Source organism: Tetrahymena thermophila, assembly GCF_000189635.1.
Source record: "Tetrahymena thermophila SB210 genomic scaffold scf_8254752, whole genome shotgun sequence".
NCBI classification, from domain to species: Eukaryota; Ciliophora; class Oligohymenophorea; order Hymenostomatida; family Tetrahymenidae; genus Tetrahymena; species Tetrahymena thermophila.
In genome coordinates this window covers 622,361-650,051 of record NW_002476512.1, presented here as the reverse complement: position 1 = coordinate 650,051, position 27,691 = coordinate 622,361, and the positions used below count along the sequence as shown (strand labels likewise).

The 27,691-nt window shown below is 21.8% G+C and overlaps 10 protein-coding genes across 10 annotated transcripts; 5 read left to right on the top strand and 5 right to left on the bottom strand. All coding sequences in view use genetic code 6, as the record gives it.

Annotated features, from left to right (window-relative positions):
- Window positions 1-1,671: 1,671 nt before the first annotated feature.
- On the top strand, window positions 1,672-2,196 carry TTHERM_00112710 (hypothetical protein; the record flags this gene model as incomplete). The annotated part of the gene is made up of 1 exon (XM_001010666.3): window positions 1,672-2,196. The coding sequence occupies one exon, from the start codon at window positions 1,672-1,674 to the stop codon at window positions 2,194-2,196; it is 525 nt and encodes a 174-aa protein (XP_001010666.1).
- Window positions 2,197-3,643: 1,447 nt separating this feature from the next.
- Window positions 3,644-4,168, top strand: TTHERM_00112700 (hypothetical protein; the record flags this gene model as incomplete). Its single annotated transcript, XM_001010665.3, has 1 exon — window positions 3,644-4,168. One exon carries the CDS (start codon window positions 3,644-3,646, stop codon window positions 4,166-4,168), a length of 525 nt encoding a protein of 174 aa, XP_001010665.3.
- A 2,302-nt stretch (window positions 4,169-6,470) lies between these two features.
- Window positions 6,471-9,369, bottom strand: TTHERM_00112690 (hypothetical protein; the record flags this gene model as incomplete). The annotated part of the gene is made up of 5 exons (XM_001010664.2): window positions 8,751-9,369; window positions 8,242-8,615; window positions 7,554-8,186; window positions 6,783-7,454; window positions 6,471-6,722 (listed from the first exon to the last, which is right to left on the bottom strand). The coding sequence occupies exons 1-5, from the start codon at window positions 9,223-9,225 to the stop codon at window positions 6,471-6,473; spliced, it is 2,406 nt and encodes an 801-aa protein (XP_001010664.2). The 5' UTR covers window positions 9,226-9,369.
- A 1,151-nt stretch (window positions 9,370-10,520) lies between these two features.
- TTHERM_00112670 (hypothetical protein) lies at window positions 10,521-11,630 on the bottom strand (the record flags this gene model as incomplete). Its single annotated transcript, XM_001010662.1, has 1 exon — window positions 10,521-11,630. One exon carries the CDS (start codon window positions 11,628-11,630, stop codon window positions 10,521-10,523), a length of 1,110 nt encoding a protein of 369 aa, XP_001010662.1.
- Window positions 11,631-12,825: 1,195 nt separating this feature from the next.
- On the bottom strand, window positions 12,826-14,765 carry TTHERM_00112660 (FHA domain protein; the record flags this gene model as incomplete). Its single annotated transcript, XM_001010661.3, has 2 exons — window positions 12,826-13,202; window positions 13,289-14,765. The coding sequence occupies 2 exons, from the start codon at window positions 14,763-14,765 to the stop codon at window positions 12,826-12,828; spliced, it is 1,854 nt and encodes a 617-aa protein (XP_001010661.2).
- Window positions 14,766-16,502: 1,737 nt separating this feature from the next.
- TTHERM_000112659 (transmembrane protein, putative) lies at window positions 16,503-16,753 on the bottom strand (the record flags this gene model as incomplete). The annotated part of the gene is made up of 2 exons (XM_012796237.1): window positions 16,503-16,663; window positions 16,729-16,753. The coding sequence occupies 2 exons, from the start codon at window positions 16,751-16,753 to the stop codon at window positions 16,503-16,505; spliced, it is 186 nt and encodes a 61-aa protein (XP_012651691.1).
- A 324-nt stretch (window positions 16,754-17,077) lies between these two features.
- On the top strand, window positions 17,078-17,385 carry TTHERM_000112658 (hypothetical protein; the record flags this gene model as incomplete). Its single annotated transcript, XM_012796236.1, has 2 exons — window positions 17,078-17,079; window positions 17,220-17,385. Coding segments are annotated over 2 exons (168 nt in total).
- A 310-nt stretch (window positions 17,386-17,695) lies between these two features.
- TTHERM_00112650 (carrier protein) lies at window positions 17,696-18,688 on the bottom strand (the record flags this gene model as incomplete). The annotated part of the gene is made up of 1 exon (XM_001010660.1): window positions 17,696-18,688. The coding sequence occupies one exon, from the start codon at window positions 18,686-18,688 to the stop codon at window positions 17,696-17,698; it is 993 nt and encodes a 330-aa protein (XP_001010660.1).
- Window positions 18,689-20,150: 1,462 nt separating this feature from the next.
- TTHERM_00112640 (PX-SNX-like domain protein) lies at window positions 20,151-22,899 on the top strand (the record flags this gene model as incomplete). The annotated part of the gene is made up of 11 exons (XM_001010659.3): window positions 20,151-20,253; window positions 20,355-20,395; window positions 20,472-20,702; window positions 20,759-20,865; window positions 20,969-21,116; window positions 21,525-21,767; window positions 21,830-22,101; window positions 22,158-22,248; window positions 22,314-22,502; window positions 22,560-22,712; window positions 22,768-22,899. 11 exons carry the CDS (start codon window positions 20,151-20,153, stop codon window positions 22,897-22,899), a joined length of 1,710 nt encoding a protein of 569 aa, XP_001010659.2.
- Window positions 22,900-24,688: 1,789 nt separating this feature from the next.
- On the top strand, window positions 24,689-27,115 carry TTHERM_00112630 (STOP protein; the record flags this gene model as incomplete). Its single annotated transcript, XM_001010658.2, has 8 exons — window positions 24,689-24,760; window positions 24,837-25,169; window positions 25,455-25,926; window positions 26,031-26,245; window positions 26,306-26,401; window positions 26,455-26,627; window positions 26,686-26,797; window positions 26,855-27,115. The coding sequence occupies exons 1-8, from the start codon at window positions 24,755-24,757 to the stop codon at window positions 27,113-27,115; spliced, it is 1,668 nt and encodes a 555-aa protein (XP_001010658.2). The 5' UTR covers window positions 24,689-24,754.
- Between the last annotated feature and the right edge of the window lie 576 nt (window positions 27,116-27,691).

The window sequence follows — 27,691 nt, the reverse complement described above, 5'->3', positions numbered from 1 at the left end:
AGAGATATAATTTGTTCATTAAGATTCACAAAATAATTTTTATATTAATTTTCCCCTAAAAATGTAGAGTCAATCTAAAATTACTTTTTTCATAATAATAAGATCCAGTCAGATTCAATTGTTAATGGATATATGCAAATATGTCCTGGTTTAAATTTAATGGCTTACACTAAATCTTAATCCCAAATTTAGTGTACCTCATTTAAATTATTAATATTTAAATAATTTTTTAATAAAAATTAAATTTTTAAATGTTAAATATTCCATGACACAATCCATAGTAATTTCAGTACAATCTTTAAAATAAAACCCTTCTATCTTCATTAAATTTAGTATTTCTTATACATGTTCAGGCTAAAAGAGAGAAAGAAGGTCAAATATTATTTAATAATATAATTCTTGTTTTAATAATATATCTTATGTAACATATATGGGTCTGTAAGAGTTATTAAAATGCTCATAATCTTACTTATTTTTTCCTATTGTATGTATGAACAGAACTTAAAACACCTTCCATAATATATTAATTTTTTAAAGAAATATTTTTGCGAAAATAAACTTTTATGAAATATAATTTGTACAAAATTATCTCACGATAATTTAATTAAAATATTTTTTCTCTAAAAATAGAAACAAATTTGGTATTTTGAATGAATATTCTATTTTGGGTCGAGTAATTCTATTTACATCTTTTAATAAAGTGTATAAAATCTTTTAATTATAAAAAGCATACACTGTCCTAGTAAATTTAAAAATGTTATTTTTAATGTGCTATGGATCACCATTTTAATTAAAAGAAAAAAAGAATAAAAACCAAAAAACAAATCAAAAAAAAATCTAATTTCTTTTTAAATTATATATTTTTTGAGAAGTATGTTCACTCATCTAATTTTAAGGATGATAAATTTGTTAACAAAATTATCTATTTTTTATTTTTTATTTTGGCATAGTCAATTATGACATTTGCGCCAGGTTTATCATATTATTATATATACCATATTTAAATATTTATATCTTACCAGCAAATTTTATATTTGTTCTATAAATTCTTAAATTTTAGTTTACTTTATCATTGAAAAAGAAAAAAAAATAGAAACAAAAATTCAAACATAAACATGAATGTAGTTAAAAACATTTAATTTATTTTTTGAAAAATTTTGGAAAATGTTTAAAAATATATTTTTTGGAAGCAAAATATATGTTTTTGGATTTTGATTGTGATAAGTCTGCTTTATTTACAAGAATCTTATATAAAATTAAAAATTATCCTTAAAATAATTTGAATGAAAAGTTAAAATTTTAGCTTTAAAGAAAGTTAAAAACTCGCTTTTTATATTTTTACATCTTTTATATTTTAATGAGGAAAAATTTTGGCTGTTATCAAATTCTTTTTATGAGATACTATATCTAATCAGAAATAGCACTTATGATTAAAATAAGTATTTCTAAAATTTTTTTGAAAGCTACTATTTCTTGCTGATCAGAATTAAAATTGTTAATAGCTAAAATATATATTTCTATAATTATTTACTTTTGCTGATCAGCAGTAGGAAGAAGATAAGGTGATTGGCTAATTATTTATGAGAAAATAAAATAGTAATATATTAAAAGCTAAAAAGTAAAATAAGAAGGATAATTAATTATTAAGAAAAATATAAACTTCAATACATAATGATGAAAGCTTTATTGTTAGCAGTTTTATTTATTTCTGCTTGTTATGCAGGTAATTATTGTACAGATTTTTATTACAGTAGAGTTGGAGGTAATGAATAATTTGCTACTGGTTTCTCAAATGTTTATTATAATGATGATACTGGAGAGTTTTATGCAGATGAAGAATTTAAGTCTAATATTACTGAATTTAAAAATGGCACTTATATTTCTCAAGGAACTTATTAGTAAAAAGTACAAGCTACAGTTTACAATTAATATTTTCCAGGATGCTATCGCTAAGCTTACGATAATCGAGCTGTCAAAAGTTATAACTTTACAAGAGAAGGTTACAGAAGCCCTTCTTAATTTGGATAAAACTTTACTAGTGAATAAGTTTCTCCATTTTATAATACTACTTTGAGAGAAATATTATTAGAGTTTGCAAAAATTTATTCTGAAAAACCCTAAGCTGAACCTTATATTACATAAACTCTAGAGAAGTTTGCTCAAAAAATCTAAGTAAATAATATTGAATAAAATTGAAAAATATTTGTATTTATATTACATTTATTTTAGCTTTACAAAGTATGAATAAAATATAATAAAAAAAATTTATAAAATATTTAAATTATCTATTTTGCTTATGATAAAAAATATCAAACACAAATAGTTTTGTTCTAATAGAGACAATAGTTTATATTATTTTCTTTTTATATATTTAAGCTTAGAAAGTCATTTTTAAGTTTACTTGGTTTAATTAGGATAAAGTATAATATTTAAAGTTAAGGAGATATTTAAAAATCCCATAAAAAATAAAATATTAATAAAATTACTAAATTATTAGATAAATTCACATATCTTACTATTTGTTTAAGTCTTACCTTTTTCAGGCGATGCTTAAAAGCTGTATATATATTTAGTTATTTTGTATCTAAATTAATAAAAATATTAAATTCTAGAAATATTCATTATTTGAATATAGTTTATTCAAGGTTAAGTGAATAAAAATGAATTAAAATCAAATAGCTAACCTTCCACTATTTTTAATTCAAACTAATTTATTGAGTCAAAGACTTTGCGATCAAAGGACAAAAAAGGTTTTAGGAAAATTCTTATAAAAAAATCGATAAAATATTATAAAAATATAATTATTAAAAACTTGATAACATTTATCCAGTTTTTCCGAGGTACTATTTTATTTTGCAAATTTGTGCAAATTGCAATAATGTAATTATAATATATAAATTCATACAAAACTTATATAAAATAATTGAATAAATAAATTTACAATAATAATTAAAAAAGTGGTTGATATGTATCGTTTCGACATGTGGTTATATATTAACCATATCGACACCTATCTTCCTCTTCACTCTATCGACACCTAAATTTTTAGGTGTTGATAGAATGAAAATATTTATAGACTTCGACTGATTGATATTTATATTATTTAAATAATTTAATCGATATTTTTAAAAATTAATTATTAATTTTAGTTTAAATACGATATATACTAAAATATAGAATACTTTATAAGATATTTAATAAAAATTTGAATGAAAAGTTTAAAATTTAGCATTAAAATAAGTTAAAAGGCATATTACATATAATACAATTTTTTAATATTTTTTAAAAAACTTGTATCAAGACTATTTTTTATATTTTATTTAAGAAAAATTTTGGCGGTAGAAATAAATATATTCAAATTCATTTTAAGAGATACATTAGCTAGCTAATCATTATTAATAAATAGTATTTATAATTAAAACAAATATTTCTTAAATTAGCTAATCTTACTAATCAGAATTCATAGTATTAGTGGCTAAAATAAATATTTATCACAAACTTCTTTTGTCTATCAGTCATATATGAAGAAGATAAGCTGATTGGCTTATAAAAAGAAAATAAATAACAATTATTCTAAATTAAAAACTAAAAAGTAAAATAAAAAGGATAATTAATTATCAAGGAAAAAAACCTTCAATAAATAATGATGAAAGCTTTATTATTAGCCGCTTTATTTATTTCTGCTTGCTATGCAGGTGATTATTATTGCACAGATTTTTACTAAGGAGTTGATGGTAATTAACCATTTGCTACTGGCTTTACAGATACTAACTATTATGATGATACTGGAGAGTTTTATGCAGATGAAGAATTTAAGTCTAACATTACTGAATTTACAAATGGTACTTATGTTTCTCAAGGAACTTATTAGTAAAAAGTACAAGTTACAGTTTACAATTAATATTTTCCAGGATGCTATCGCTAAGCTTACGATAATCGAACTGTCAAAAGTTATAACTTTACTAGAGAAGGTTACAGAAGCCCTTCTTAATTTGGATAAAACTTTACTAGTGAATAAGTTTCTCCATTTTATAATGCTACTTTGAGAGAAATATTATTAGAGTTTGCAAAAACATATTCTGAAAAACCCTAAGCTGAACCTTATATTACATAAACTCTGGAGAAGTTTGCTCAAAAAGTCTAAGTAAATAATATTGAATAAAATTGAAAAATATATATAATGATATAACATTTATTTTAGCTTTATATAGTATGAATAAAATATAATAAAAATATCAAACACAAATAATTTAGTTCTTATAGAAACAATAGTTTTTATTTTTATATATGTAAGCTTAAAAATACATTTTTAAGTTTGCTTGGCATGATTAGGATAAAGAATAATATTTAAAAATCCTCATAAAAATAAAATATATATAAAATATCTAAATTAATAAAAATAATAAATTTTTAAAATATTTATTTTTTGTTGAAATTTATTGAAAATTAAGTCAATACAAATAAATGAATTCAAATCAAAAAGCTAACCTTCTAATACTTTTAATTCAAACTTATTTATTGAATCAAAGATTCTGTGAACTTTAAGACAAAAAAATTTTAAAGAAAATTCTATGAAGAAATAAATAAAATCTCATCGAATGAATAAAATTTAAAAATTTTGAGAATTTTTATCTAGGTTTTTTTTCCTCGAGGGACTTATTTATTTTGCAAATTAGTGAAAATTGCAAAAATGTTATATTTCTTAATGATCAAAATAAATCTCTATAGAAAATTAATAATAATAAGCCCCCACCTAAAAATAATTAAATTAGGTTAATAATTTGCCACCATTAAGTAGGATTCAATATTAAATTATTGTATCTAATTAAAAATTGACTAATGATGACATTATATAAAACATCGCTCAATGTAATTAGTAAACTAATAACTTAAAATTTTAATAAAAGTTATTAATTATTCAAAGAATGAATACTAATTATCAAATATTATATATTTGATAAACTTGACCTGTAATAAGTTGTAAAGGACACTTTAAAAATTTAATTCCCTCAATAATATGTTATTTCTTAATTTAAGGATACTTAGAAATTAGTTTATTCGTAACTTTTTTCCTTCATATAACTTAAAAAGTAGGCTTGAGGAGGTGTATTAAATATTTAAACTCTTTTTATTCCAACAAGCTAATATACCTCATGCCTCTATAAATACATAAATAAATGTAAAGCAGAATCTATAGTATATAACTCTTTTTTGAAAGAGATTATAATTTAAATATTAGAATAATTTTTTTTCTATTATAATTTCTTCTTTGTAAATAATTTAATAAAAAAAATATTGAAATCAATATTATTTATTCAAACCTTAAGAAAAATGTATGTTTTATTTTATTAATTTAGCTATTAAAAGAAAAAGAAAATATAAAACAAACTAAATAATTTTTATAATTAACATATTATGTATCATAAAATGAGTATTATTAAATAGTTTAAATATTAATTAAATAATAAATTGTTCATTATATATTTGATAATTAAAGTATTAATTAATAGCCTTTATTAAATTTCATTATCAAATAATGATTTTATAAATAAATTTATCTATCCACATCAAATTAAAATTAATTTTAGTGTGCTCAACTTCAAAAAAGAATAAGCAATTAGTAAAAAATAATTAAAATATAAAAATTTTGATATTATAAATAACTTATTAAAATACTGCAATAATTGGTTATTTGAGAGCTTTTTTTTGAGAATTTTTCTAAAATAAAGTTATATTTTATTTTCAAATACTTTTTAATAGCTACTTTAGCTAATCAGGATTCATAATAATAGTATTTATGGTTACAATAAAATATTACCCATATCCTTTTTTTAATTACTTTTGCTTTAAAAATATTCAAATTCTTTTTAATAGCTACAAATGCTAATTATGATTAATAGTATTTATGGTTACAATAAATGTTACAATAAATATTTCTAAAATTCTTTTATTAACTACTTATTCAAATCAGAATTAATATTAATTATAGATAAAATAAATATTTCTCAAATTCTTAACAAATATCTTTTGTTGATCATTTATGAAGTATATAAGGTGATTAGCTGATTATTAAAAATAAAAATAATTATTTTACAAAGTATTATTTATTATCAAGGAAAAAAAAAAACTTCTAAAAATAATGATGAAAGCTTTATTGTTAACCACTTTGCTTATTTCTACTTGCTATGATATAAAATACTAAATGAATAAAGAAATTCAATTTTACAAAGTTTAATATTTAGTAATAATTTATTCAAAATTAAGTCAATTAATATCAATTTAGTAAGCAAGTAGCTCTTAATTTAATTTATTCCTTTTTTTCTCTCAATTTTATAATATTGAATAAATAATTTAGTTTAGTTTTATAAAAATTTTAATGAATATATACTTTGCAAAAGAAGTGAAAGATATGTACAAAAATATATTATTTATAATTTTATTTATTTAATTAATTTATTGAAAAAGAGTTTTCAAATGTTTGAATTTTCAGAATGTCTTTCTGATATCATTTTAACTGGAAATCTTTGAATTGAAGAAGAAGTTGTTCTTAGTAGTCTTTTTTATGAAGATTGATTTGAGGGTTATTTGGAAGGAGTATCCTTTGGTAAAAAATTAATTTAACTATGAGCACGTTTTGATCTTACTATAATTCTTGGTTTCAAAGGTTCACTATCTGTTTTGGATTCTTGGACATTTTTTGGCGATAATTCTTATTTTTTTAGCTTTTTTTTATAATGAAATATGAAATATGAAAAATGAAAAATAAAATAGTCTTAATTTACTACTTCATAGTAACTGAATTTATAGGGATTAGTTGCTATGATTTTTGATATGTCTTTTTATGGGATTTATTCTTTCTTTTATGTAATTGCAGAGAAATCTGTTTTTTAAGTTTTAAGTTCTTCATTTGTTAAATTAGGTTCTGTGTGATTTGTGGTTTGTTCAGTAAGATTAGTTGTCTTTTGCTTGTTGAAAATATCGCTTTTTAAAGATATAGCTGATTATATTTTTTATTTTAACTTTGCAGTATCAATTTAATTGTATTTATAGGTTTAATAAGGTTTAGGTCTATTTTGTAATTTTTAATTAGTGTTCATGATATTTTTATTAGAGTAGATTTCGTTTATTAATTTTAAGGTTTCTTGTATTGTATTTTCATTTTACTTTTAGATTGTTTTCATTGTAGAAGAAGGTTCATCATTTTTAAAAAATTAAGCTGTATTATGGCTTTTATCATCAAAATTATAACCTGAATTAGATGTGTCCAAATTACAGTAATCGCTTTTATCTTTTTAGTTCTCATTCAAACTTAAATTAGATTTCTTATTTTCTTATTCTATTTAATCTTCAGCCTTACCAAGTTTAGCCAGTTTAAATAGTTTTTGGATTTTTTCATTAGATTTCAGCTTATCTTCGCTTAGTGATCGAAGTTTTTTTTAAAACTCTTAATTTATCTTTAAATGAAAAAATGTTTTTAATTAATTAATGAGAAAATGAGATTTGAAATTATTTAAATTTTTATTCTAAATAAATGCATTTATTTATTTATTTACTTTCTTTTACTCTGATTAAATGTTTTAGAATTTCATATAGGAGTTAGATCTATTTGTACTTCTTTTATCTGAAAATGAAGTGGCAGTGGATGAATAATCACTATTTTGCTGTTTGAATGTTTCAATTTATTTTTGGTACAGAGATGAAAATTCAAGGTAGCATTCTCTGCAAACCATAATTTTTTGATTCTTAAAATAAAAAGTTTATGATATTTGAGAGAAGTTTTCTGTATCTAATTTAGGAAAAAGAAGTGTAAAGAAAGAAGGAATTTCTTTATTTTTATAAACTGTATGCTTCTCAGCTTGCTTTTTTAACTATTCTTCATGGTTTTTTTTAGAACTCGAGTAATTTCCAGTTTAATTCATCTATTTAAATTCCATAAATGTATTTGTGAGTGTTTGTCCTAACATATCCTCTCTTTAATTTTTTCCAAAAACTTTATTTTAATTATATGGATTTTATGCTGTTATTTTTTATGTCTCAGTGTTATCATATTCGTTTAGTAAATCTGAAAACTTTAATTCAAAAAAATCAACTGATCTTCCTTTTTTATTACATTTTAAACAAAACAATTCTTTCTGTAGCTATATTGGCTTTCTCTTAATGCTGACCGATTGGTGAATATCAGGAATCTAAAATTAAAAGCAAATTTATAAAATCATTTAATTACATAAAATATTTATTTACTTATATTTCTGGTTGAGATATAACTTGTTATGGCTTTTAGCTGTTAGATTTATCACTTATGTTATGCATCGAAACACCTCCAGCCCACAGAAACCAAATTTTTCTGTTGGCATCAATTTTAAAATAAAGGTGTATTTTCAAGATATTGAATAATCCGTATGAAATAGTTTCAAGATGTCCCATAATTCTATCAACTTACTCTGTCATTTCCTTTGAAATCGGGCCAGACATTTATAAATTTTAAGAAAAGTAATCAGGTCCATCAAAAGTGCAGCACCTTTCATAAATATCTACATTTTAGTTGTAAAGATTCTTTGTATTAACTCTTTTATTCATTAGAACAACCCTTGGAGTATATACCACTTAAATAGAATCTTAATGTTTAGTAAAATGATTTTTACTCAAAAAAGAATTTAATTTGAATAAGTAAAAATAAATATCTGTAGAATTAAAATAACAACACTTTTTTTAATTAAAAGCAAATTTATCTTATTAAAAAAAGATTTTACCATTATGAAGTGTAGCTGGTTCTATGAATTGTTAAAGAACACCAGAACTGATTTGCATTTCCCCATTTAAAAATTTAGCCAAATCTTCTTCAGTCAGATAGCGAATTTTAGCTTCTGTTGTAGAATCAATATAATGCAATCCAGATATTTAACCTTTTGGATTAATATTAGTTCTTGGATTAAATTCGTTTTCGCAGGTAGTAGGATAAAGCAATTGAGCAACTACCCCACATTTGGGTATTTTTTTGGTGAACACTTCGTAAATATTTTCAGGTGTGTGTTTTTCTGTCTTTTTCTTTTTTATTTGGCCATTTTTATCTGTGAAATACCAAAATATTGGTAAGCTGTTTTTGAAAATAACTGTTTGAGGTAGATTCACATTAAGTTTTTATTCAAACATATCTGATTATGTCCAAATATAATGAAACATTTTCTCAAACACTAAGCCATTAGGGAATATGTCATTTTCTGGCATTTTAAAATAATAATTAAGGGCTAATTTATTGTTTTATCTTAAGTTATCGTCTAAAATATTAAAAAAAGAAAAGAAGTACTCTTAATTATTTAGTAAATTTTTATATTATAAAGATTATTTATTACTCTCTATTAGAAATATTTTTTACTAACTAATTATATAATTAATGTATGATAAACAATAATTTTACATATTAGATATATAATGTGCGAATGAATAACCTAAATCAAACATATTTATTTATAACGATTCTTTTGATACTATTTGAAAATATTAGCCATTTATTTTTATTATTAACAAATTTTTGTGTTTTGTACTTCATTTGCTAATTAAATCAGCTTTATTATGAATTATAAAAATTATTTTTTTCTCAGATAATATCATCTTCTTTTTCAAGAAAATAAACTAAACAAAGTACATAAATATTTGAGTTAGAAGGAATGCTCTTATTTGACATTTTTAAATATATTTTTTATATTTTAAATTATACTAAAATAATTTTAAATAAACGTAATCAATAAAATATTTGTAAATATTATTTTATATTTTTATACTTGGATTTTCTATCAATAGCTTAATAAATTTTAAAATATTTCTAAAATCCTTAAATATCTAAAACGAACGAGAGAGTATAAATTAGCAATTAATATGTATACTAATTATTTACCAAAATTCAGAAATAAATAGTAAAAGCCATTCAACTTTTTTATACTTTCAATATAAAAAAAACTTATATAAGTTGATGAGTAATGACTATTAGGTATTATACATTCTATTAATTCGAATATTAAATTCGAGAGGATATTTTGAGAGAAATCATAAGAATAAATTTACAAATAAAATAATATAGACTATTAATCACAATAGATAAATAAATAATATGCTTTTGTGTTTTATTATTATTTTTTTTTTTAAATTATTTATATTAAATTAATTATTAGTAATTAGTTAGTGTTTGCAGTGAGTGAAGGAAGTTCTTTTATTATTATTATGGTTTTTCAAAAGTAATTTGTTATAAATATTTTTTTATAAGTTAGTATGTATATCATTTATCACATAAATTTTTTATGTTAGATTTGTTTAATTTAATATTTGATCTTATATTCAAAAAATTTAAAATATATTTTCAAGTTCATTTATTTATTTATTTGTTTTAATTTAAGCTTAAAATTGTATTTTCATATTTAATGTAAATCCAAATCCGATCAATTATTTTCTAAATTAGGAAATAAATAGAAAAGTATTTCTAAAGAAAAAGAGAGATATGTTTGTTTTTTTATCATTCATTCATTCATTCATTTTAAATTAAAGTTAGATAATTTATCACAAATTTAATCACTTCCATCCTTGCCTACTCCATTTCCTAAATTTCTCCTTTATTTTTGTAATATTGTTTTCTTCATTTTTTCTAATTGATCTTCTTCTTCCAGTTTTTGGTTATCGCTAGAATAGAATTTAGAAATGATCTCATTTTAACTATAGCTATCTTCATCTTGGATTGATGAAGAGCTCTCCCAGTTGTTTAATGAGTTTTTTTTTTACTCTTTTCTGACTTTATATAGCAAGTCTAGATGGTGTTGCTCTACTTTAGGATAATAAACACAAATTACAGAATCCTTAAAAAAGCCTTTCAACAAACTGTATTTTTAAGCAAATGTATCATTAGAGTCATGACAAAAAATGCAAATCTTTACATCAAAAGTTAATTTGATATTATCTAAAGTAGTGAGAGAGCACTTAGTTTAACTTTGCTCTAATATTTAACAAGAGAAAATATCAAGCATAGACTCTTAATCAAATATCTCACAAGAGCGTTCTTTGAGATAAATATGTTCAAAATTTTCTACACTTCTTGCTAAAAGCATCATTAGTTTATTCGAGTAGCCCATTTTTGTTTTTTCTTACACCTCTGATTAATAATTATTACTAGTAATTGAGTAAAAAAAGAACTCAACTCCAGCAAGCTATTTTTCCATAACCAATTTGATTTAGTTGTTAAAATTCTATCTTAAATCGCTTAAGTCTTTGGTTATAATAGGCTCAGAAACAGGATTTTGCATAAGAAATTTTATTTATTTAAATATTAAAGAATACTATTAAAGTATCGACTAGTATCTAACAAAAATCTGATATAAATTTCTATGTTATTCATTGTCACTGTTTCCTAAAATATCAAGAAAAATATTTAAGTTCTTTTCTATAGGTTTCTTTCTTTAGAGATTCACTTCCATTATTTGTAGCTGTTTGTGAAACTCTTTGAATGAGATCATTCGATTTTCCAAGCATGTAGAATGATACTTCTACTCATCGAATTCAATTATCCAATCTCCAGCAATACAAAATCCACTTTACACAGTTCTCTTTACAATTTTTTTGTCACATCCTTTAACTTTAGCACTCAGCATTGTTTTATTTTGTCTATTGATGAGAATAATAATTCACTTTTTAAAAAAATGAATATCCTATTTAGAGTAAAAACTAGATTCGTTTCTTCAAAAGTAAAAGAAATACTACTATTCTAAAAAATTTTATAATGAAACAAAGCGAATGATCTGCAGATATGTCTTTTAAAATATTTAAATAGCGATCCAAATGATACTCAATTATATTTTTTAATCTCAAATCTTTTTAATTCTTTGGAATTTAATTAATAGAGAATATCAAATATATTATTTATAAAATATCGCAAAATTTTGGTTACCTTAAATACAAATACGTAAATTAATTATCGATTGATGTTTTATTAAAAAAACATATCGAAATTCGATTTTGAATGAATTTCTTTATCTATCTATCTATTTATCTAATCAATCTACCATCTAAATATTTATACATTTCTTATATCCACATTTTTTAATTTCAAAGAATAAATAAGCTATACAAAAATATTATTCTGTTGCTAATATTTATTTGCAGTTCGTATTTTAAAACAATACATCTATTTTTAAAAAAATATCATTTTTCTTAGTATTCAATGCTAAAATAATAATTAAAATTCAATTATCAACTTTAAAAAAAAGGAAATAAATTTGATCGGATATTTAGATAGATAAAAAATAATAAATATTTAGTCAATAAAACACTAAGTTGAACATTCTTCTAATTTAAATTTCATAAAATTATCTCATTTTTAAAATAGATTTTTTTGCTTTCAATTTCGTGGTCTTTGCTGAAAAAATGATTTTATTTAGAGAAAAAATATTAAAAATTTATAAAAAATTAAAATATTAAATATAAAATTAAATTGTTTTTTTATTTCAATTGATAAATAAACATATATTTTTTTAAAGTGAGAGATTAAAAATTCATTGAAATTAAACTTTAATATAGAATTCAAAATAAATTAAAACATAAAAGTATGCTAAATTGATGAAAATAAATAATAATATTTTTTAATTATGTAATTGATACTTTTTTTAGAGCTTATCAAGTTTAAAAATAGATATTTAAAGTGGAGCAAACTTAAAAAAGATAAATTAAATTATTTGGCTACTTGAGAGGTGCTTGAAATAGCTTTTTTGGATATATATTGTAAATAGAATTACTATTAAAATTAACTAGTATTTATGAATATCTATAAAAATATAGTTGAATTTTCCTTCATATTACTTTAAAGGTAGTTCCTTCTGAGTGTATAAGCATACCTTTCGACAAAGGACAAGGGTTAGAGTATGATTCATTTCGGTTTTATTCGTAATTTTACAATTAAATAAATGTTCCACCAGATGAAAAATTTTTTTAATCTGGAATGTATTTCTCACAGATTTTCCATCTCTTTTGACTATCATAAACTATTTAACAATGGAAACGAGAAATTTCTTTATCAGTAAAGGGGTATTTATTGCGCTAGTCTCTACCAAATGTAACTACTACAACTTAATTATCCTGAACAACTTCTTCTCTAAATAATTTAGGTTCTTCTCCTTATTTTTGATTGTACTCTCCTACTATGCATTTAAATTCAATGAATGGTTTGCCTTTTTATAGAAAAATTTAATTAAAAAAAACACTTAAAATTTTTGAATCTTTTTAAAAATAATTTTTTTAATCTATTTAATTTTACTTTAATTTGATGATTTTAAATCCTATTCTTTAGTTTTAATTGTATTCTCACCTGAGTATAATTCAGGTACTTATGAGAGTCCTAACGCATACGGAATGTTTTGACTCTGATTTTAGCTTTTGTCTAGTAAATCTATTTCATTTAAAGTAGTTTTATACTGCTCAAGTATAGGTGGTTCATTATCCATGTTAACATTTAATCTTGTAAGCTTTTTTAATGATTGAGTCGTTGATAGATCTAAAGGCTAGCCATATACAGACTCTTCATTCTTAACATCTGTTATCAAAAACTTAAATTCTCCGATTTTAAATATCATGTTTTTTTATAACTCATAAGGCATATCCTCCACTTTCAAATAAGTAGGATTTGAAGGACTTGTACAAATAATTGAATAGTAATTCATACTTTCACAGACAATTTAGAATTATTGGCGAGAAACCCTCGTTACCTAAGAGGGAAAAGAAACATCGTTTTAAATAGGCTAATTTTTATTCGTTTAGCGACCAAAGTAGACTACTCCTGGCTGGTTTAATGGTTATTCTTTACCTTCACCTAAAGTGATTGTTTTTGGTGTTATTTTAATAATTTCGTTGTGCTTCACATTTGAAAGATCCATTAGACACTCTACCACTTGTAGGTATAGAGGTTCTGCATATCCTATTGCCAAAGACTCTTAGCCGAAAAGAGACTATTACATATTTTCGTTCTTTTCTTTGCAAAAAATAGTATATTTAAGACTAGGATTTGCATATACAATATTCATCACAGTTTCCACATAATCAGGTCCAACAAGACCTGGTTTGTACTTGCTCAAAATATTTTATGCAGCATTTAAAACACTTTTTTCTTGCTACAATTTAACTAGAGAGTTTTAATCGAATCTCAAATTTTCAAATTTTAAACTAAATTAGTCTAAGCAGTTCTAAAGTTAGCTATAGGTTATAGTTTCTATTTTCTAAGTTTAATTTTGATTTTAAATTTCAGTGTACCAAAACAAAAGAGACAATTCAGACTCAAGTTCCTTGATTACTCCCCATTTTTTAGCTGATTCCTTTAAATAATCATGCATTGCATCTATCTTCTAGAAAATTTATTTGTAGAAACCTGTGTCTGGCACCATTAGTAGATCAAGAATTCCATTATCAACTCCGCAAGTATAAACGAAGCGACATTACTTTAAACGTAGCACAAATTCGTTAAAAAGTTCTGAAATTACACGATAAGAATCCCAAAATTATCCATTTTTTCCAAATTAATCGAATTTTGGATGGTTTCTTAAGACTTATAATGCATTTATCATTTTTTATAAGCTGCCAATAACTTCTGAATAATCTTTATTCTTATTCTCTTCATAAGAGCAATGATATTCACTTTCTAAAACCCACAAGCGCTAATAAATCATTTGAATAAAATAACGCTTAAATTAATACGATTTGCAAGTTTTAATTGCCATTTTGAATTTTTCTCTTATATCCATTTTTTTAGACTTAAAGAAAATAAACTTTCAAATATGTTTGCTTAATGATTGATCTCAATAAATTGTATGGATTTGTATTTTTAATAAATAGTATGTGCTTTTGATTATGCTTGAAGTAAATATTATATTTCTATACAAGTCTATCTATCTATCTAAGCTAGTCTTTATTTAGTTGCTATAGGAAATAGTTATTTAAATAGTTTTAATAAATGAGCACTTAACTTAAAGTCAGTCTAATATTTTAAATGAATGCTTGCTTTTTAGCTTTTTGTTATAGAGGCTAATTTTTATTAATGTTTTAAATTGTATAAAAATTGTATTTTTATTTTTTTTTAATATAAAAAATTATATTTATTAAAAATTAACTAGATATAAATAAAATACGCAAAAGAAAATTCATAAAAACAATTTATAGTGTTATTAGATGACAAACATACATATCACATTTATTTTTCTTTAATTCATAAATCTAGAACCCAATATTTTCATCAAAATCAATCAAATTGACCATAAGAACAGGCGATTAATTAAAAGTTTCTAATTCACACACTTATTTCAATTTGAGTGTTTTAAATAACCAAATTTACAGTTTAACAAAACTTAGATTCACTTGAGTAACTCAAAATATACAGAAAATTTCATTTACTTTTTAATATTCTCATTTTTTTTTTTAAAACTAAAAATACATTGATATTGCATCCAAGTCTTATTATAACTTAAAATAAACAAACACTTTGATATTTCATAGTTTTAGTAACATTATTAGATAATATAAATTATATAGTGTTTTAATTAGTACATTAACTATACAGAAAAAAATTAGCATGATAGATATTTTGGTTAGTTGTGAAGGAAGGAAGCGTATACTATTTTTTATAAAAATAAAATGAATCCACTTTTAATTTACATAGGATAATCATTTAATAAATAATTCAATCATGAAAATACCAAAAAAATTTCGAATTTTGAGTTTTTAAGCAATTTTAAACTTTAGCAATTAATTCCCTTTAATATAATTTATATTGATTGGTTTTATATATAAAATAAATTAAATATGTGTGTAAGATTAGTTATTGTATAAACCATTAAAATTAAGGGATAATTACCTAAATTTTTTTCTAAAAAGAATTAAAAATCAAATGTATTTTTTCATAAACCATTTTTCTTTTAAAATAATAAAATTTTAGAAATAATCAAAAAATGTTTATTTAATGAAAATTTTTTGTCGAAGAGCTGAATCTTTTCATATCAAAATTACCTCAATACTAATTTTGTAATAAATTTTTAATCAATCAATAAATAAATAAAGTAGTTAAGTTCTTGATTTTAATTCCTAAAATGAAAATCCTTTTATTTGGTATATTCATTTACATAGATAGAATAAATAAACACCTTTAAAAAATAAATTTTAGTTTTGAAAAAAAAGATAGATTTTTTATAAATTTATTTTAATACTAATAGGGAAAAAATAAAGCCTTTTTTAATTTAATTTTTGAATATTTTCATTATTAAAATAAACAAAAAATATTCTAATGATATACTAACCAATATAAAAGATGTATTTTTTAAATCAGATTTTATATAACTAACCAATACAAAAGATATATTTTTTACTTCAGATTTTATATTATTGAATATAAATTATATCATTTATTTCCTTTTTGAATTATTTGATCTATTTCTTCTTAGTAAATCAGCTTAAAATACTCTATCTCTTCTGTTATAAAACCTTTCTAATCAATCTTTAAGTTATTTTACTCTAAAATATATTTAAAAATAGAAGTAAAATATATTTGAAAATAGAAGTAAAATATATTTTCTTTGATACCACTTTAGAATGCTTTTATCTTTTATATCATCTAGTGAATATCTTCGTCTTGTCTTACCCTTTTTATATTCTTAATTTATTTAATTATGAATGACTTAAATTTATTTATGAGTTTTTAATATTTTAATTTATTACTTCGTTTCTGTTGTCGTTCAGACATCCAGCCGTTTGTAATTTTATTCTTTTCTTAGCTCCTCCGAACCAATTCATAAATAAATTGAAAAATTTTTTGAAAAAATTATTTAATTACTGAATATTTTATTTATCTTTATTAAATTGGATTAATTTAAATTAAATAATCAAAAATTTTAAAGTAATTTTTAGTGTGTTTAAAAGTTGAAATCAATCATGTTTAATGTTAAGATTTTATTTAAATTTTTTTGATTTATTATTAAATTAATTAACAATTTTAAATAAAATATTCTCAAATTATTTTAATTTAAAAAATAAAATTTTTCAACCAATCAATCAGTATTGACAATCAATGTATAAATAATTTTTGTTTTTAAAATTGCATTTTTTTGTTTATTTTCCCCTAAAAATTCATTAAAATCTTATATAATATGAAATATTTTAATTTTCATTAGTTTATTGATTCTAAAAATGAAAATTATTGCAATTAAAAGGGAAATTTCAGCTTTTAAAGATGAAACAAGATGGTATGAATCGGTTTTAAATGCTTAAACTTCTCACATTAAGGCATTTCAACATAATTATCTTATGAATTACATATCTCACTTTGACTTTCTAAAACCTTTATTACTATATTACCTGATTCATATTAATAATTGATTGCTAACTTGACTTATTGATTGATTGGTTTAGTCTTAGCTAATTAATGGCTTGCTAAAAATGAGGAAAAGAACTTAAGTAATATTTAACTTAAATTTATATAGTAGGTATGTATGTAAGTAAGTATATTATAGATGAGTTTATGAATGAAATAATATTTGTTTTTTAAAGTTTTTTCCACAAAATAATAACATAGTGCATATGACGATATATTCAGAGTTACTACTATTTCAAAAAACACAATAATTGAATAAAAATAGTTGAAGATATATATCATTCAGTAGCTAAATTGACAGAGACTTCAATTTTATCAGCTGCTCCATACTTATTCAGCAGCAGGAGAACTGAATTGCTTCATAGCATTTTGAAGTCCGCCAATAACACGTTCTTGGGCTGTAGAAGAGTGCCAAGCAGCGAATTCGTAGGCAAAGAGGGTATTAAAAATTAAGTAAGGAACAAGACCAGCATAAAGAGTTTTGCGATTTACTTTTAAAACTTCATTTGAAGTAGCAAGAGCAAGAGGAGTTCCAGCTACTTAGAAACGTGTCTTTAAAACTAAGAGAGGATAAGCTGCTGCAACGAGAGCAAGAGAAGCCCATTATTAAGAGCTACCATCCCAAACTTGATTTAAGTGGAAAATTAAAGCTGAGTTGAAAATAAGCTTCTAGAAGATACCAGCATAAAGTCTGCTCCATCCAGCATTTTGGACAACTTAAGAAGCACAATGGAAAGCACCTTTGTATTTACCTTGGACATCATTATAGATAAGAGTCTTAACAGTATCTAAAGGATAGAAGAATGCTTCGAAAATGCTTGAAACGATCACTTAATTGGTGATACCAGAATTTCTGCTCCAAATTAAAGATTAGTAAGGGGCACCGCAAAATTATAATAAATTCAAGAGAGCACCACGGAAATAACCTCTACGGAATATACCTCCATTCAATACAGTTTAGAAAGCTCCTGAAATATTTTCAGTGGCACCTGCGAATTAGGTCTTGAGAATAGCTTAAGCTTATCTAACTGATAAAACTCTTTCAACACCTGCAAATAGAGTCAATCTGTAAACATTATCTGAAATAACATCAGTGAGTTCAGGAGCTTCATGAACTCTCTTGTGATATTATAAATATTTATGATTGTATACATCCTATTCAGAACGCAAGTATTTAGATGTCCAATCGGTACCTAATGAACCAGTTTGTCCCTTGAATTAGAAAAGAGAGTCTTGGTGTTGGTCAATGCACAAGCTGTTCCAAAAATCAGCAACGGGCTTTAAATATGGGATAACGAAATTAGCCATTTTTTCTTAAACTAACTTTCTTTTTTGCCTTTTTCCTAATAATTTATAAGATTTCTTAAGATTTTATTTATTCAAAAATCAATATGTTTTTTATATTTTTCACTCTTCTCCTATCTTTCTATCTAAAATGAATAAATGCATTTCTTATTATTTGCATATTAAATCCATGCAAAAATAAATAATCTAACAAAAAACAAGGCAAGATAGGATAGGATAGGACAACATGATACAAGACAAGGCAAAAGCATTATAACAATATCTGTACAAAAGCTATTTTCAAAGTTGTCCTGCATATCATGCATACATACATACATAAATTCATTAATTAATTAATGAAAAAAAGCTAATACAATATAAAAAAGCATTATGAAAATAAAGAAAAATAAAGGAAACAAACAAATAAATTAAAAAATAAAACAAAAAAGAAAGAAAATCTTAATAAAGATTCATTAGCATACAAAGTATCTATCAAATTAGATATAAATAAATAAACTAAATAAATATCCTTCATAAATTAAATAAATAAATAAATAATATCAATAATAATTAGAGCACATTAATTTTTGTTCATTTCTTCCTTTAATTCATTCATTCATTATTAAATTTCATTGAAATGTCTATGATAAATGTTATCACATAATTTTAATTTCTTTCATTTTATTTTGAAAAGAAAGTATCTTTCTTTTATTTCAAAATTGTTTCCTTATTTATTTTATTAGAATGTATTAAAAATTAATATTTATCTATATTTCTACTAATTTAATTTACTTATAAAATTATTTTATTTTCAATTCTACAACATTTAAAAACTTTTTGAAAATTCTTTCTTTGATCAACAAATTTTATCACTTCAAATTAATTACAAAAAGCTATAAATTAATAAATAATAAATAATTGCTTATTTAAAAAATTTATTTTTACTTTATAAAATTACATTAAATAGTAGTTAATAATTAATTGATTGATATTTTAAATAAATTTTGTTCTATAATAAATCTGAAATTATTTAAATTATTTCTGTCACATTAAAATCATTTATTATTGATAAAAAGTTAGAATAGAATATATTGTTAGTTTTAAAGTACAAAATAAATACAGGTCTTCTTACTATGATGGTAAACTTAGAATACTTGTAAATGATATTGTTGTGTAGGATTTTGTAATTTTAATTTGTATCTTAAAATAGATAGATAACATAAGAAGGTTCACCACAAAAACTTATTTGACAAAAATTAAAAAGTTAAAAAGATGATAAAATCAAAAAATAACAATTTTTAATCAGATTGATTGTCAAGAATCCTTTAATAAAATAGATTGGTTCATGTATTATTTATTATCTTATCTTCCACTTATTTTATGTAATTTATTAAAAAATTATTAAATTCAACATATTAAAAATATTAAAAAACAGGAAATACAAACATACATAGCAAGCACCTTTTAGTTAAAGTTAAATTTAAAAATGAGTACTGAAATCAAATAGAAATATTTATGCGATGAAATTCTCGATAAGGGATATGATGCTAATATTTTCATGAGCTATTTAGAAAATTTAAGGGAAAATGGTAAAACAGTTTGATAATAGTTTACTCTAATTAAATTTAAGCTTTCAAAGAATTTACTATTCTCAAAAATAAACAACGATTATATTATTAATAAATAAAAGGTTCAGATATTGAAAAGTGGAGCATTGATGAGCTAAAAATTGTAATTTATTAATATATTTTCAAAAGATTTAGATAGAATATTACTGATTTATATATTTTTATAATTTTAAATAAAGTTGGTTGAAAATTTCTAGTAAGATGCATAAAATTAATATTAACTTGACTACATCAGAGTTTAGCAGTAATTAAGCAATCTTAACTTAGGACCTGTATAATCTTATTCAGAATATGATAACTATGTTACTAAACCAACAAATCAAGATAATATTTCTTAGTAAAATAACTAACAAGCGCAAACACCAACAAATGCATAACATCAAAAGGAAGAAGAAATTAAGCATGTTGTCGTAAAATGTTAAAAATAAAAAAATCTTAAACACATAAATTCATAATAATAAAATAGCCAAAGCATGAAGCAGATGATAGCAACTACAAAAAGACTATTCCCTGCTTAAAGCCTGATCCTTCTACTCTATCAGAAGTTGAAGGTTTGCATGTACAAGTTGCAAAGTAAAATGAAATAAAAAAATAAAATATTTTTTCATAGCAATTATGATTAATTCTTTAGTAAACTAAGGTATTAAAAATAAGAATTTTATTTATAAATAAAAAGATATGAAAAGAAACCTGGTGGTCTCTTCTCCTAAGCCTACATCGTATATCAAGTTTAAACACAGCCATTAAATATAGAAGTATTTAGAAGATATAATGATTTTGCTTGGTTACACTAAACATTAGAGAAATAATATCCTCAAATATCAGTAAATTAAATTTTTAAATCCAATATTAGTAAAAATAATACTCAAAAATATAAATTAAAATAATAATTTTCATAAAAAATAATCAAAATGAATAACTTCAATAAAGCTTGAACTTCAATTTTTTTAATAGAAATTCTAACTGAAATAAAATAGAAATTATTTAATCAAGCAAACAATTGGATATTCTTTATTCATTTAGAATTGATAATATATACCTAAATTATTAAAGAAGGAATATATTATTTATGAAAAAATAATTAAATTATATTAATTTAAAACTTTTAAGCAGTAGAAAAAATTCAATCACATATTTTGAATAAGCAAGAAATAAATTTGAGAATAAAAATATTTTTAATCAATTTAGAATCCATTTTATTTATGTTTATTTATATATAATTTTAACAAAAGATCCCTCCTGTTCCAGCTAAAAAATCAACTAGAAGCTTTTAACCTCTTTTTTTAAGTAAGAGAATGGCATTTATGGAAAAGTACTTAAACAAAATTTTAAGATCTCCTGAGTTGAAGAGATCAAAATTTGTTGAGGGATTTTTGACTATAACACAAGAAGATGCCTTCTCTAAGCTAAAGAAAGAAGGAGACAAACTAGTTAAGCAAACAAAGATAAACTAAATGATTACACAAAACGGAGAGGTAAAATCAATAACTTAGTTAGTAAAAATTTTGAAGCAATATAAAAAACTTAAAATAAAAAGGCTCAATGCGTCATCAATTAAGATATCAACTAGTTTTTGAAAAAAACAAATGAATATTTAGGAAATTAGGATATTATCTACAAAAAGGTTAGAAAATTGTGCAAACAGTTGATTATTGATTTTGATTAGCTTTCAACAACATTATTTAGTATCGGAGATTGCTTTTCTTAGTCTTATAATCTTTCCCTCCATTACAATGCAACAATTTAAGAGAAAAATCCTTTATTAGAAGAATTATATATCCATCTTAACAATATGAGCATTTCTTGGGGGTAAATAAATAATTCTATTCCTTAATTTTATATAAGCTAAAAAAATTTAAAAATAGAAATAACATTACAACATAAATCAAGCTAGTTTAAGATAATTTAGGTAATTGGTTCAAGTACTATGATAATGAGTTAAAATCCATGAAGGAAGTATGAATGCATAATTTTAATCTTAACTTTATTTAAAAAATATTTTATCTTATTTATAAATAAAGTATTTGAAAATCAGAGAATAAACAGAGAGAGATTACCATAACTTTAAGCTCAAGCTTACTTAAAAGAAAGAAAGATTCTTCTAATTAGGGGATCCTACTAAGTGGGAAATTCCTGCCCCAACATTAAATGGTATTGATAAAGAACTCCTTAAAAACAAAGATTTTATTTTCCAATACATGTTCCCAAGAGTAACAAATTTTAGTCAAGATATCTATTATCATTTACATTTATAAATTAATTCAAAGGAAACTATACAAGAGGGAGAGCTAAGAGATACTTATGGTTTTTATAATAACACTAGTTATATAGAAATCAAAAGACTTCTAAAAGAAAAAATAGAATAGTATTCAAAGCACTTCAATCAGTTCGGATAAATTTAATCAGACCACATAACAGATGTATTTATTACTTTTAAATATAATTTTATTTATTTTAAAATATTTTAAAAATTAGCTGCATGTCTAATGGGCTGACTTAATGACGAATATGTAAAGTTTAGGATTTGGTGATAAACAAACAACACTACTTGAAAGCACCAGATTTAAAAACAATTAACAACAAGAAAATCAGTTTGTTGATGATTGAAATTAATATTAATAAAAAATCCATAAATTAGTATAAAAAATAGCAATTAATTTAGTTTAAAAAATGTATTTCTCAAAATTTAACAACTTTTTAGAATGATATTCAAATAAATATTTATTATTTTGTCTATATTTTTAAAAATTCAGTTAAAATTTTCTCTTGATTTCTTTTAAAAATAAAATATATTTAAAAAATGTTAATTTTGTTTCAAATTTCATCTACAAATAAAAGCATATCTTTCTTAATATATAAATAAACAAATACATTTATTTTTCTGAATAAATAATCTTAAATAAAATTTTATCATTAATAATTTACAAAAAATATCAATGTTTATTAATTAATGAAAAATGTTGCTTTGAATCAATCAAACGAATATATCTTTATCAAAAAATATTCATTCTTTTAATAATAAAGAAAGTTCTTTCTAAATTTTTGGTTTTTAATTTTTAATTAATTTGATCAATTTTTTTCATAAATTTCTTTCTTCTTATTTTTTTTTTCTGTTAAATTTAATTGAAATAAATTTTATTTGTTTAAATTTGTTATTTTTAATATCTGTGATTATTTTAATATGATTTTATTTTGGTTTTGAAAGTTTATTTGATTATTTATGTTATACATTTTAAATTATATTTGCTGAACATATATATAGCTAGTATAGTTTATGAGGAAAGAGAGTGTCATTTCTAAATACTATTAATTTAATCCCATTTTTGTTAGAGCAAAAGATTTTGAAATATTAAATGGAGTAATAAGTGATAAAAGATTATGTTTAAGAGCTTTTTTATGGAGCGAATTATATTAATGAGTTATGATAAAAAATGTTTATTTTATTTTGAAAACCAGTTTGCCTTTTTTTCGAGTAGTAAATTTTTATACATGATATAAAATCTAAGAATTGTATTTCTTTAGCAATTAATTGAGTTGTATTTGCATTCAATAACTATATTATTATCATATAGATTATGTTTACTTACTCGCTTATATTGCTATTGTATTTTAAATTAAAAAACTAATCCAGTTTGTTAAAGAATAAATCATTTTATTCACTGATTTTAAAAACTATTTCTTAGTTTATATCCTGTATTCATTTACTTTTTGCTTCTTTTTAGTGAATTATTTATTTATTTAATTAATTAATTAATTTTAACAGCAAAATATTATTTAATTAATTTGACACACCTCTCCTTTAAAATATAAAAATTGTTTGTTCAAGATGCAAATACCAATAAAAAATGTTTCAATAGCTAAAATATTTTTTTAAAAAGCATTTTTAATTAAAGGAAATTTTACATATTTTGATTAATTATTAATCTTAAAAGTAAAATATATTTAAAAAAAGCAAAAACAAAATATTTCAAAAATGAATGCTATTTAACAACATTTTTTGTTTGAAGCATAAAAAAATAAAAAACAGCAATATGAAAATAAAATAAAAATATTTAATAAAATAGTGTTAATATTTATTTTTATAAATAATTAAATTAGAAATGTAAGGCATAGTTATTAGTTAATCAAAGTATAATTTTTATCATTTGATATAGTCAGAAGGTTAATTAATAATTATTAATTCATTCAAGCCACACAAAAAAAAAATCTTCAATTCAGTTCACAAATTTAATGGCAAGTAAATGGTGATTAAAAAATTAATATAACAAAAAATCTAAAAAATTATTGGCAAATAATGCTTGATTTATAGAATCGCCTAAATAAATTTATAAGATAAGCGAATTTAGGATATTAATAAAATAAATCGTGATTTGTTAATGCAAATAAGTATTGAATTAATATAAATTAAGAGATAAATAGAAATTTAATTCAAGATATAAAAAGTTTATTAGAGTCTATCAAAATGAAGGTAGTTAGTTAGTTATCTAACTATATATTTTAGTATTTAAGAAAGGCTTTTAAATTATTATTTTAAAACTATATAGAATTAGATGCGTAAATATTATCACTAGAACTCTGATATATAGGAAAAGGCATAACAATAAGATGATGATATTTTTGTCAATAGAAACGAAGCAAGATCTCCTTCCAATTATGCATATAATTCGCCTAATAGAATGTATAGAAAAACAGTTTATCGCTAAAGAGGTACTTCCTATGATAATTTCATTAAGGAAGTAAATGATTTGCATGGCAGAAATAAAAAAAACTAAAATATTTTAGATAAATCATTGAATCTTCCAGACAAAGAAATCTTATCTCATCGCAGCTCATTAAATCCAAACTCAAAAAATTTAATACGAAAGCTAGATTTTTTAGTAAATTTATTTTTATTACAACTTCATTAAATAGTTAGCAAAAATGACGAGCTGTTTAATTTTATATTTTTATATAATTTCTTAGACAATAAAATAACAGCTTAATATTTGTATGCCCATTTTTTTCGTATAGATATCTTAAATATATAAATAAGTCTTTAGTATGTATGCAATCCTATTTATTTTAATTAATTTAAGTAAATATTTAATAAAATTAAATAATAGCCATTCTAATAAAGTTAAATAATTTATAAATGATTATTTAATTTTTTTATTAAATTATAGCCTTAATCAACAAATGGCATAGATGAAAAGAAGAGTTCTCTTCGTGCTTAATCCTTGGATAAAAATAAATTAAGAGCTTCTCATGGGAATGTCTAGTTTTAAGACCACCAACAATAGCAATAACAAATGCAATAATAATATTAGCAAAACACTTAGACTTAACCCCAAGAGAATTAACTAAAAGATCAATACCTAGATTCATATGTAGATAATATAAACAATAAAAATTATTTAGAAAAGAGAAATTCTAGTTGCAATAGTTATTATTAACAAAATTCACCCAGGAGTTACTCTGATTCATATACTCCTTCTCATATGCCTTGCTTTTCTTTAGATTACTCATTTTTAGATGATATTTCTCCAAACGATCCTAGATTGTAAAGACTATTAAATGATGAAGTTATTACAAATAAAACAATAGATGTTGCTAAACTTTTAGATTAAAACCCTGATTACTTCCATCATATGTTCAGTATTTTATTCTTTTGACTTGTTTATTTAGGAAATATATAAATAAATAAATAAATATTTTAAGTTTAATGTCTGAAAAAATTCTTAAATTTTAAATAAAATTAGGAAATTGTGCTTGCTTTTAGTGTACTTGTGGACTTTGCAAATGTGAGCACTCAAACTTGAAATTAACTTATAAACCAGGATTTAAAACTAATTATAGAAAAGATTATAATAAAAAAAGTTTTGATAACACTCCTAGTATCAATCAAACTCACTACAATTCACTAGGTCTTCATAACCCAGATAATTTAAACCCTAACTTATCCACTAACTATCGTGTAATTTAAAAATTAAAATATCATCATTTTAATTTTATAAAATTAATATATAATAAATAGAGTGATTACTAACCTTGGAAAGTAAGCAAACAGTCACCAAAAAGAGATACTTATAAACCAAGTGGCAATCCTTTCTTTGCTTTAACAACTTATAATGTAATTTTTTAACAAATAAAATTTTATTTTTTAACTAATCAATTTATATTTAGAGTAATTTCAAAGATTGGTAGAATTATGATCCTAATAATAAATCTCTTAAACCACTTGATAAACATGTATTTGGTTTACCATTTGCAAATACAACGACATATAAAGATAACTATAATGTTAAAGATTTATTAAATCCGTTAACCGCCAGAGATATTAAAGCTTAGTTACAAGGGTAAATACTTATCATTTTATTTATTCATTTATTAATTTTATAAACAAAATAATAAAAGATCTCCTTTATTGAAGGGATACTAACCTCAACATAGTACAGAATATAATAGCAATTACATCGGAAAGAATCCTTATGATAGATCTCCTAATAAGAATCTCTCAGATACATCAGTAAAATATGATTATTAAAATATGTCAATTAACTTTTATTTACTTAAATATAAATAGAGAGCACCAGGAATACCATCTTTCCCAGATTAATTTAAAAGTACATTTATGAATGATTTCAATAATAAAAGAAGATTAAATGACTGTCCTGTGAAAACATAAAAATATGCAACAAAACCATGGAAACTCAAATTACTTACAAAAATAAATTAATTCAGAAATACTAATTAAAGTAGTAATTATAATCATACCTAAGGAGAAATTAAACTAAATTAGATTAACAACTCAAACATTTCTTATAGCCCTTAAAAATAAAATTGACTTTGATTCTGTATTACTATTAATTACATTAAACCAATAAATTACTTTAACTATTTTTCAACTTTCTGTTCAAATTAATTATTAAATTATTCTTTTACTAATTAAAAAAAATTCGAAAAAAATAAATAAAAATTATTTTAATTTTAATTAATTTTTATGAAAAGATAATTTAATTTAAAGCATGAATTTAAATCAAATCTTTTTAAATTGGAATTAAATAATAATCTAATTTTATACAAGATATTCTAATAATTAAAACTAAGTTTTTATTTCGCTAATAATCAAGAGTTTCAAAAATTTTTACCTTTTACTTACTTAATTTTACTATTAAAAATCAATAATTTATATTTTTTTATACTACAATTTTCATTAAAAAAGATAAAAATATTAATTTACCATTGCTAAAAATTAATTATAATTTATTTATTATTTTAATAAATTTTAAAAATAAATAATAAGAATTCAAATAAAATTAAACTTTTGAAATGAATTAAAATATTTTTATATTTTTTATATAGTTATTCTAATAGAAAGTTTAAAAATTATTATGTCTTATTTGATTTCTGCTACTTAAAA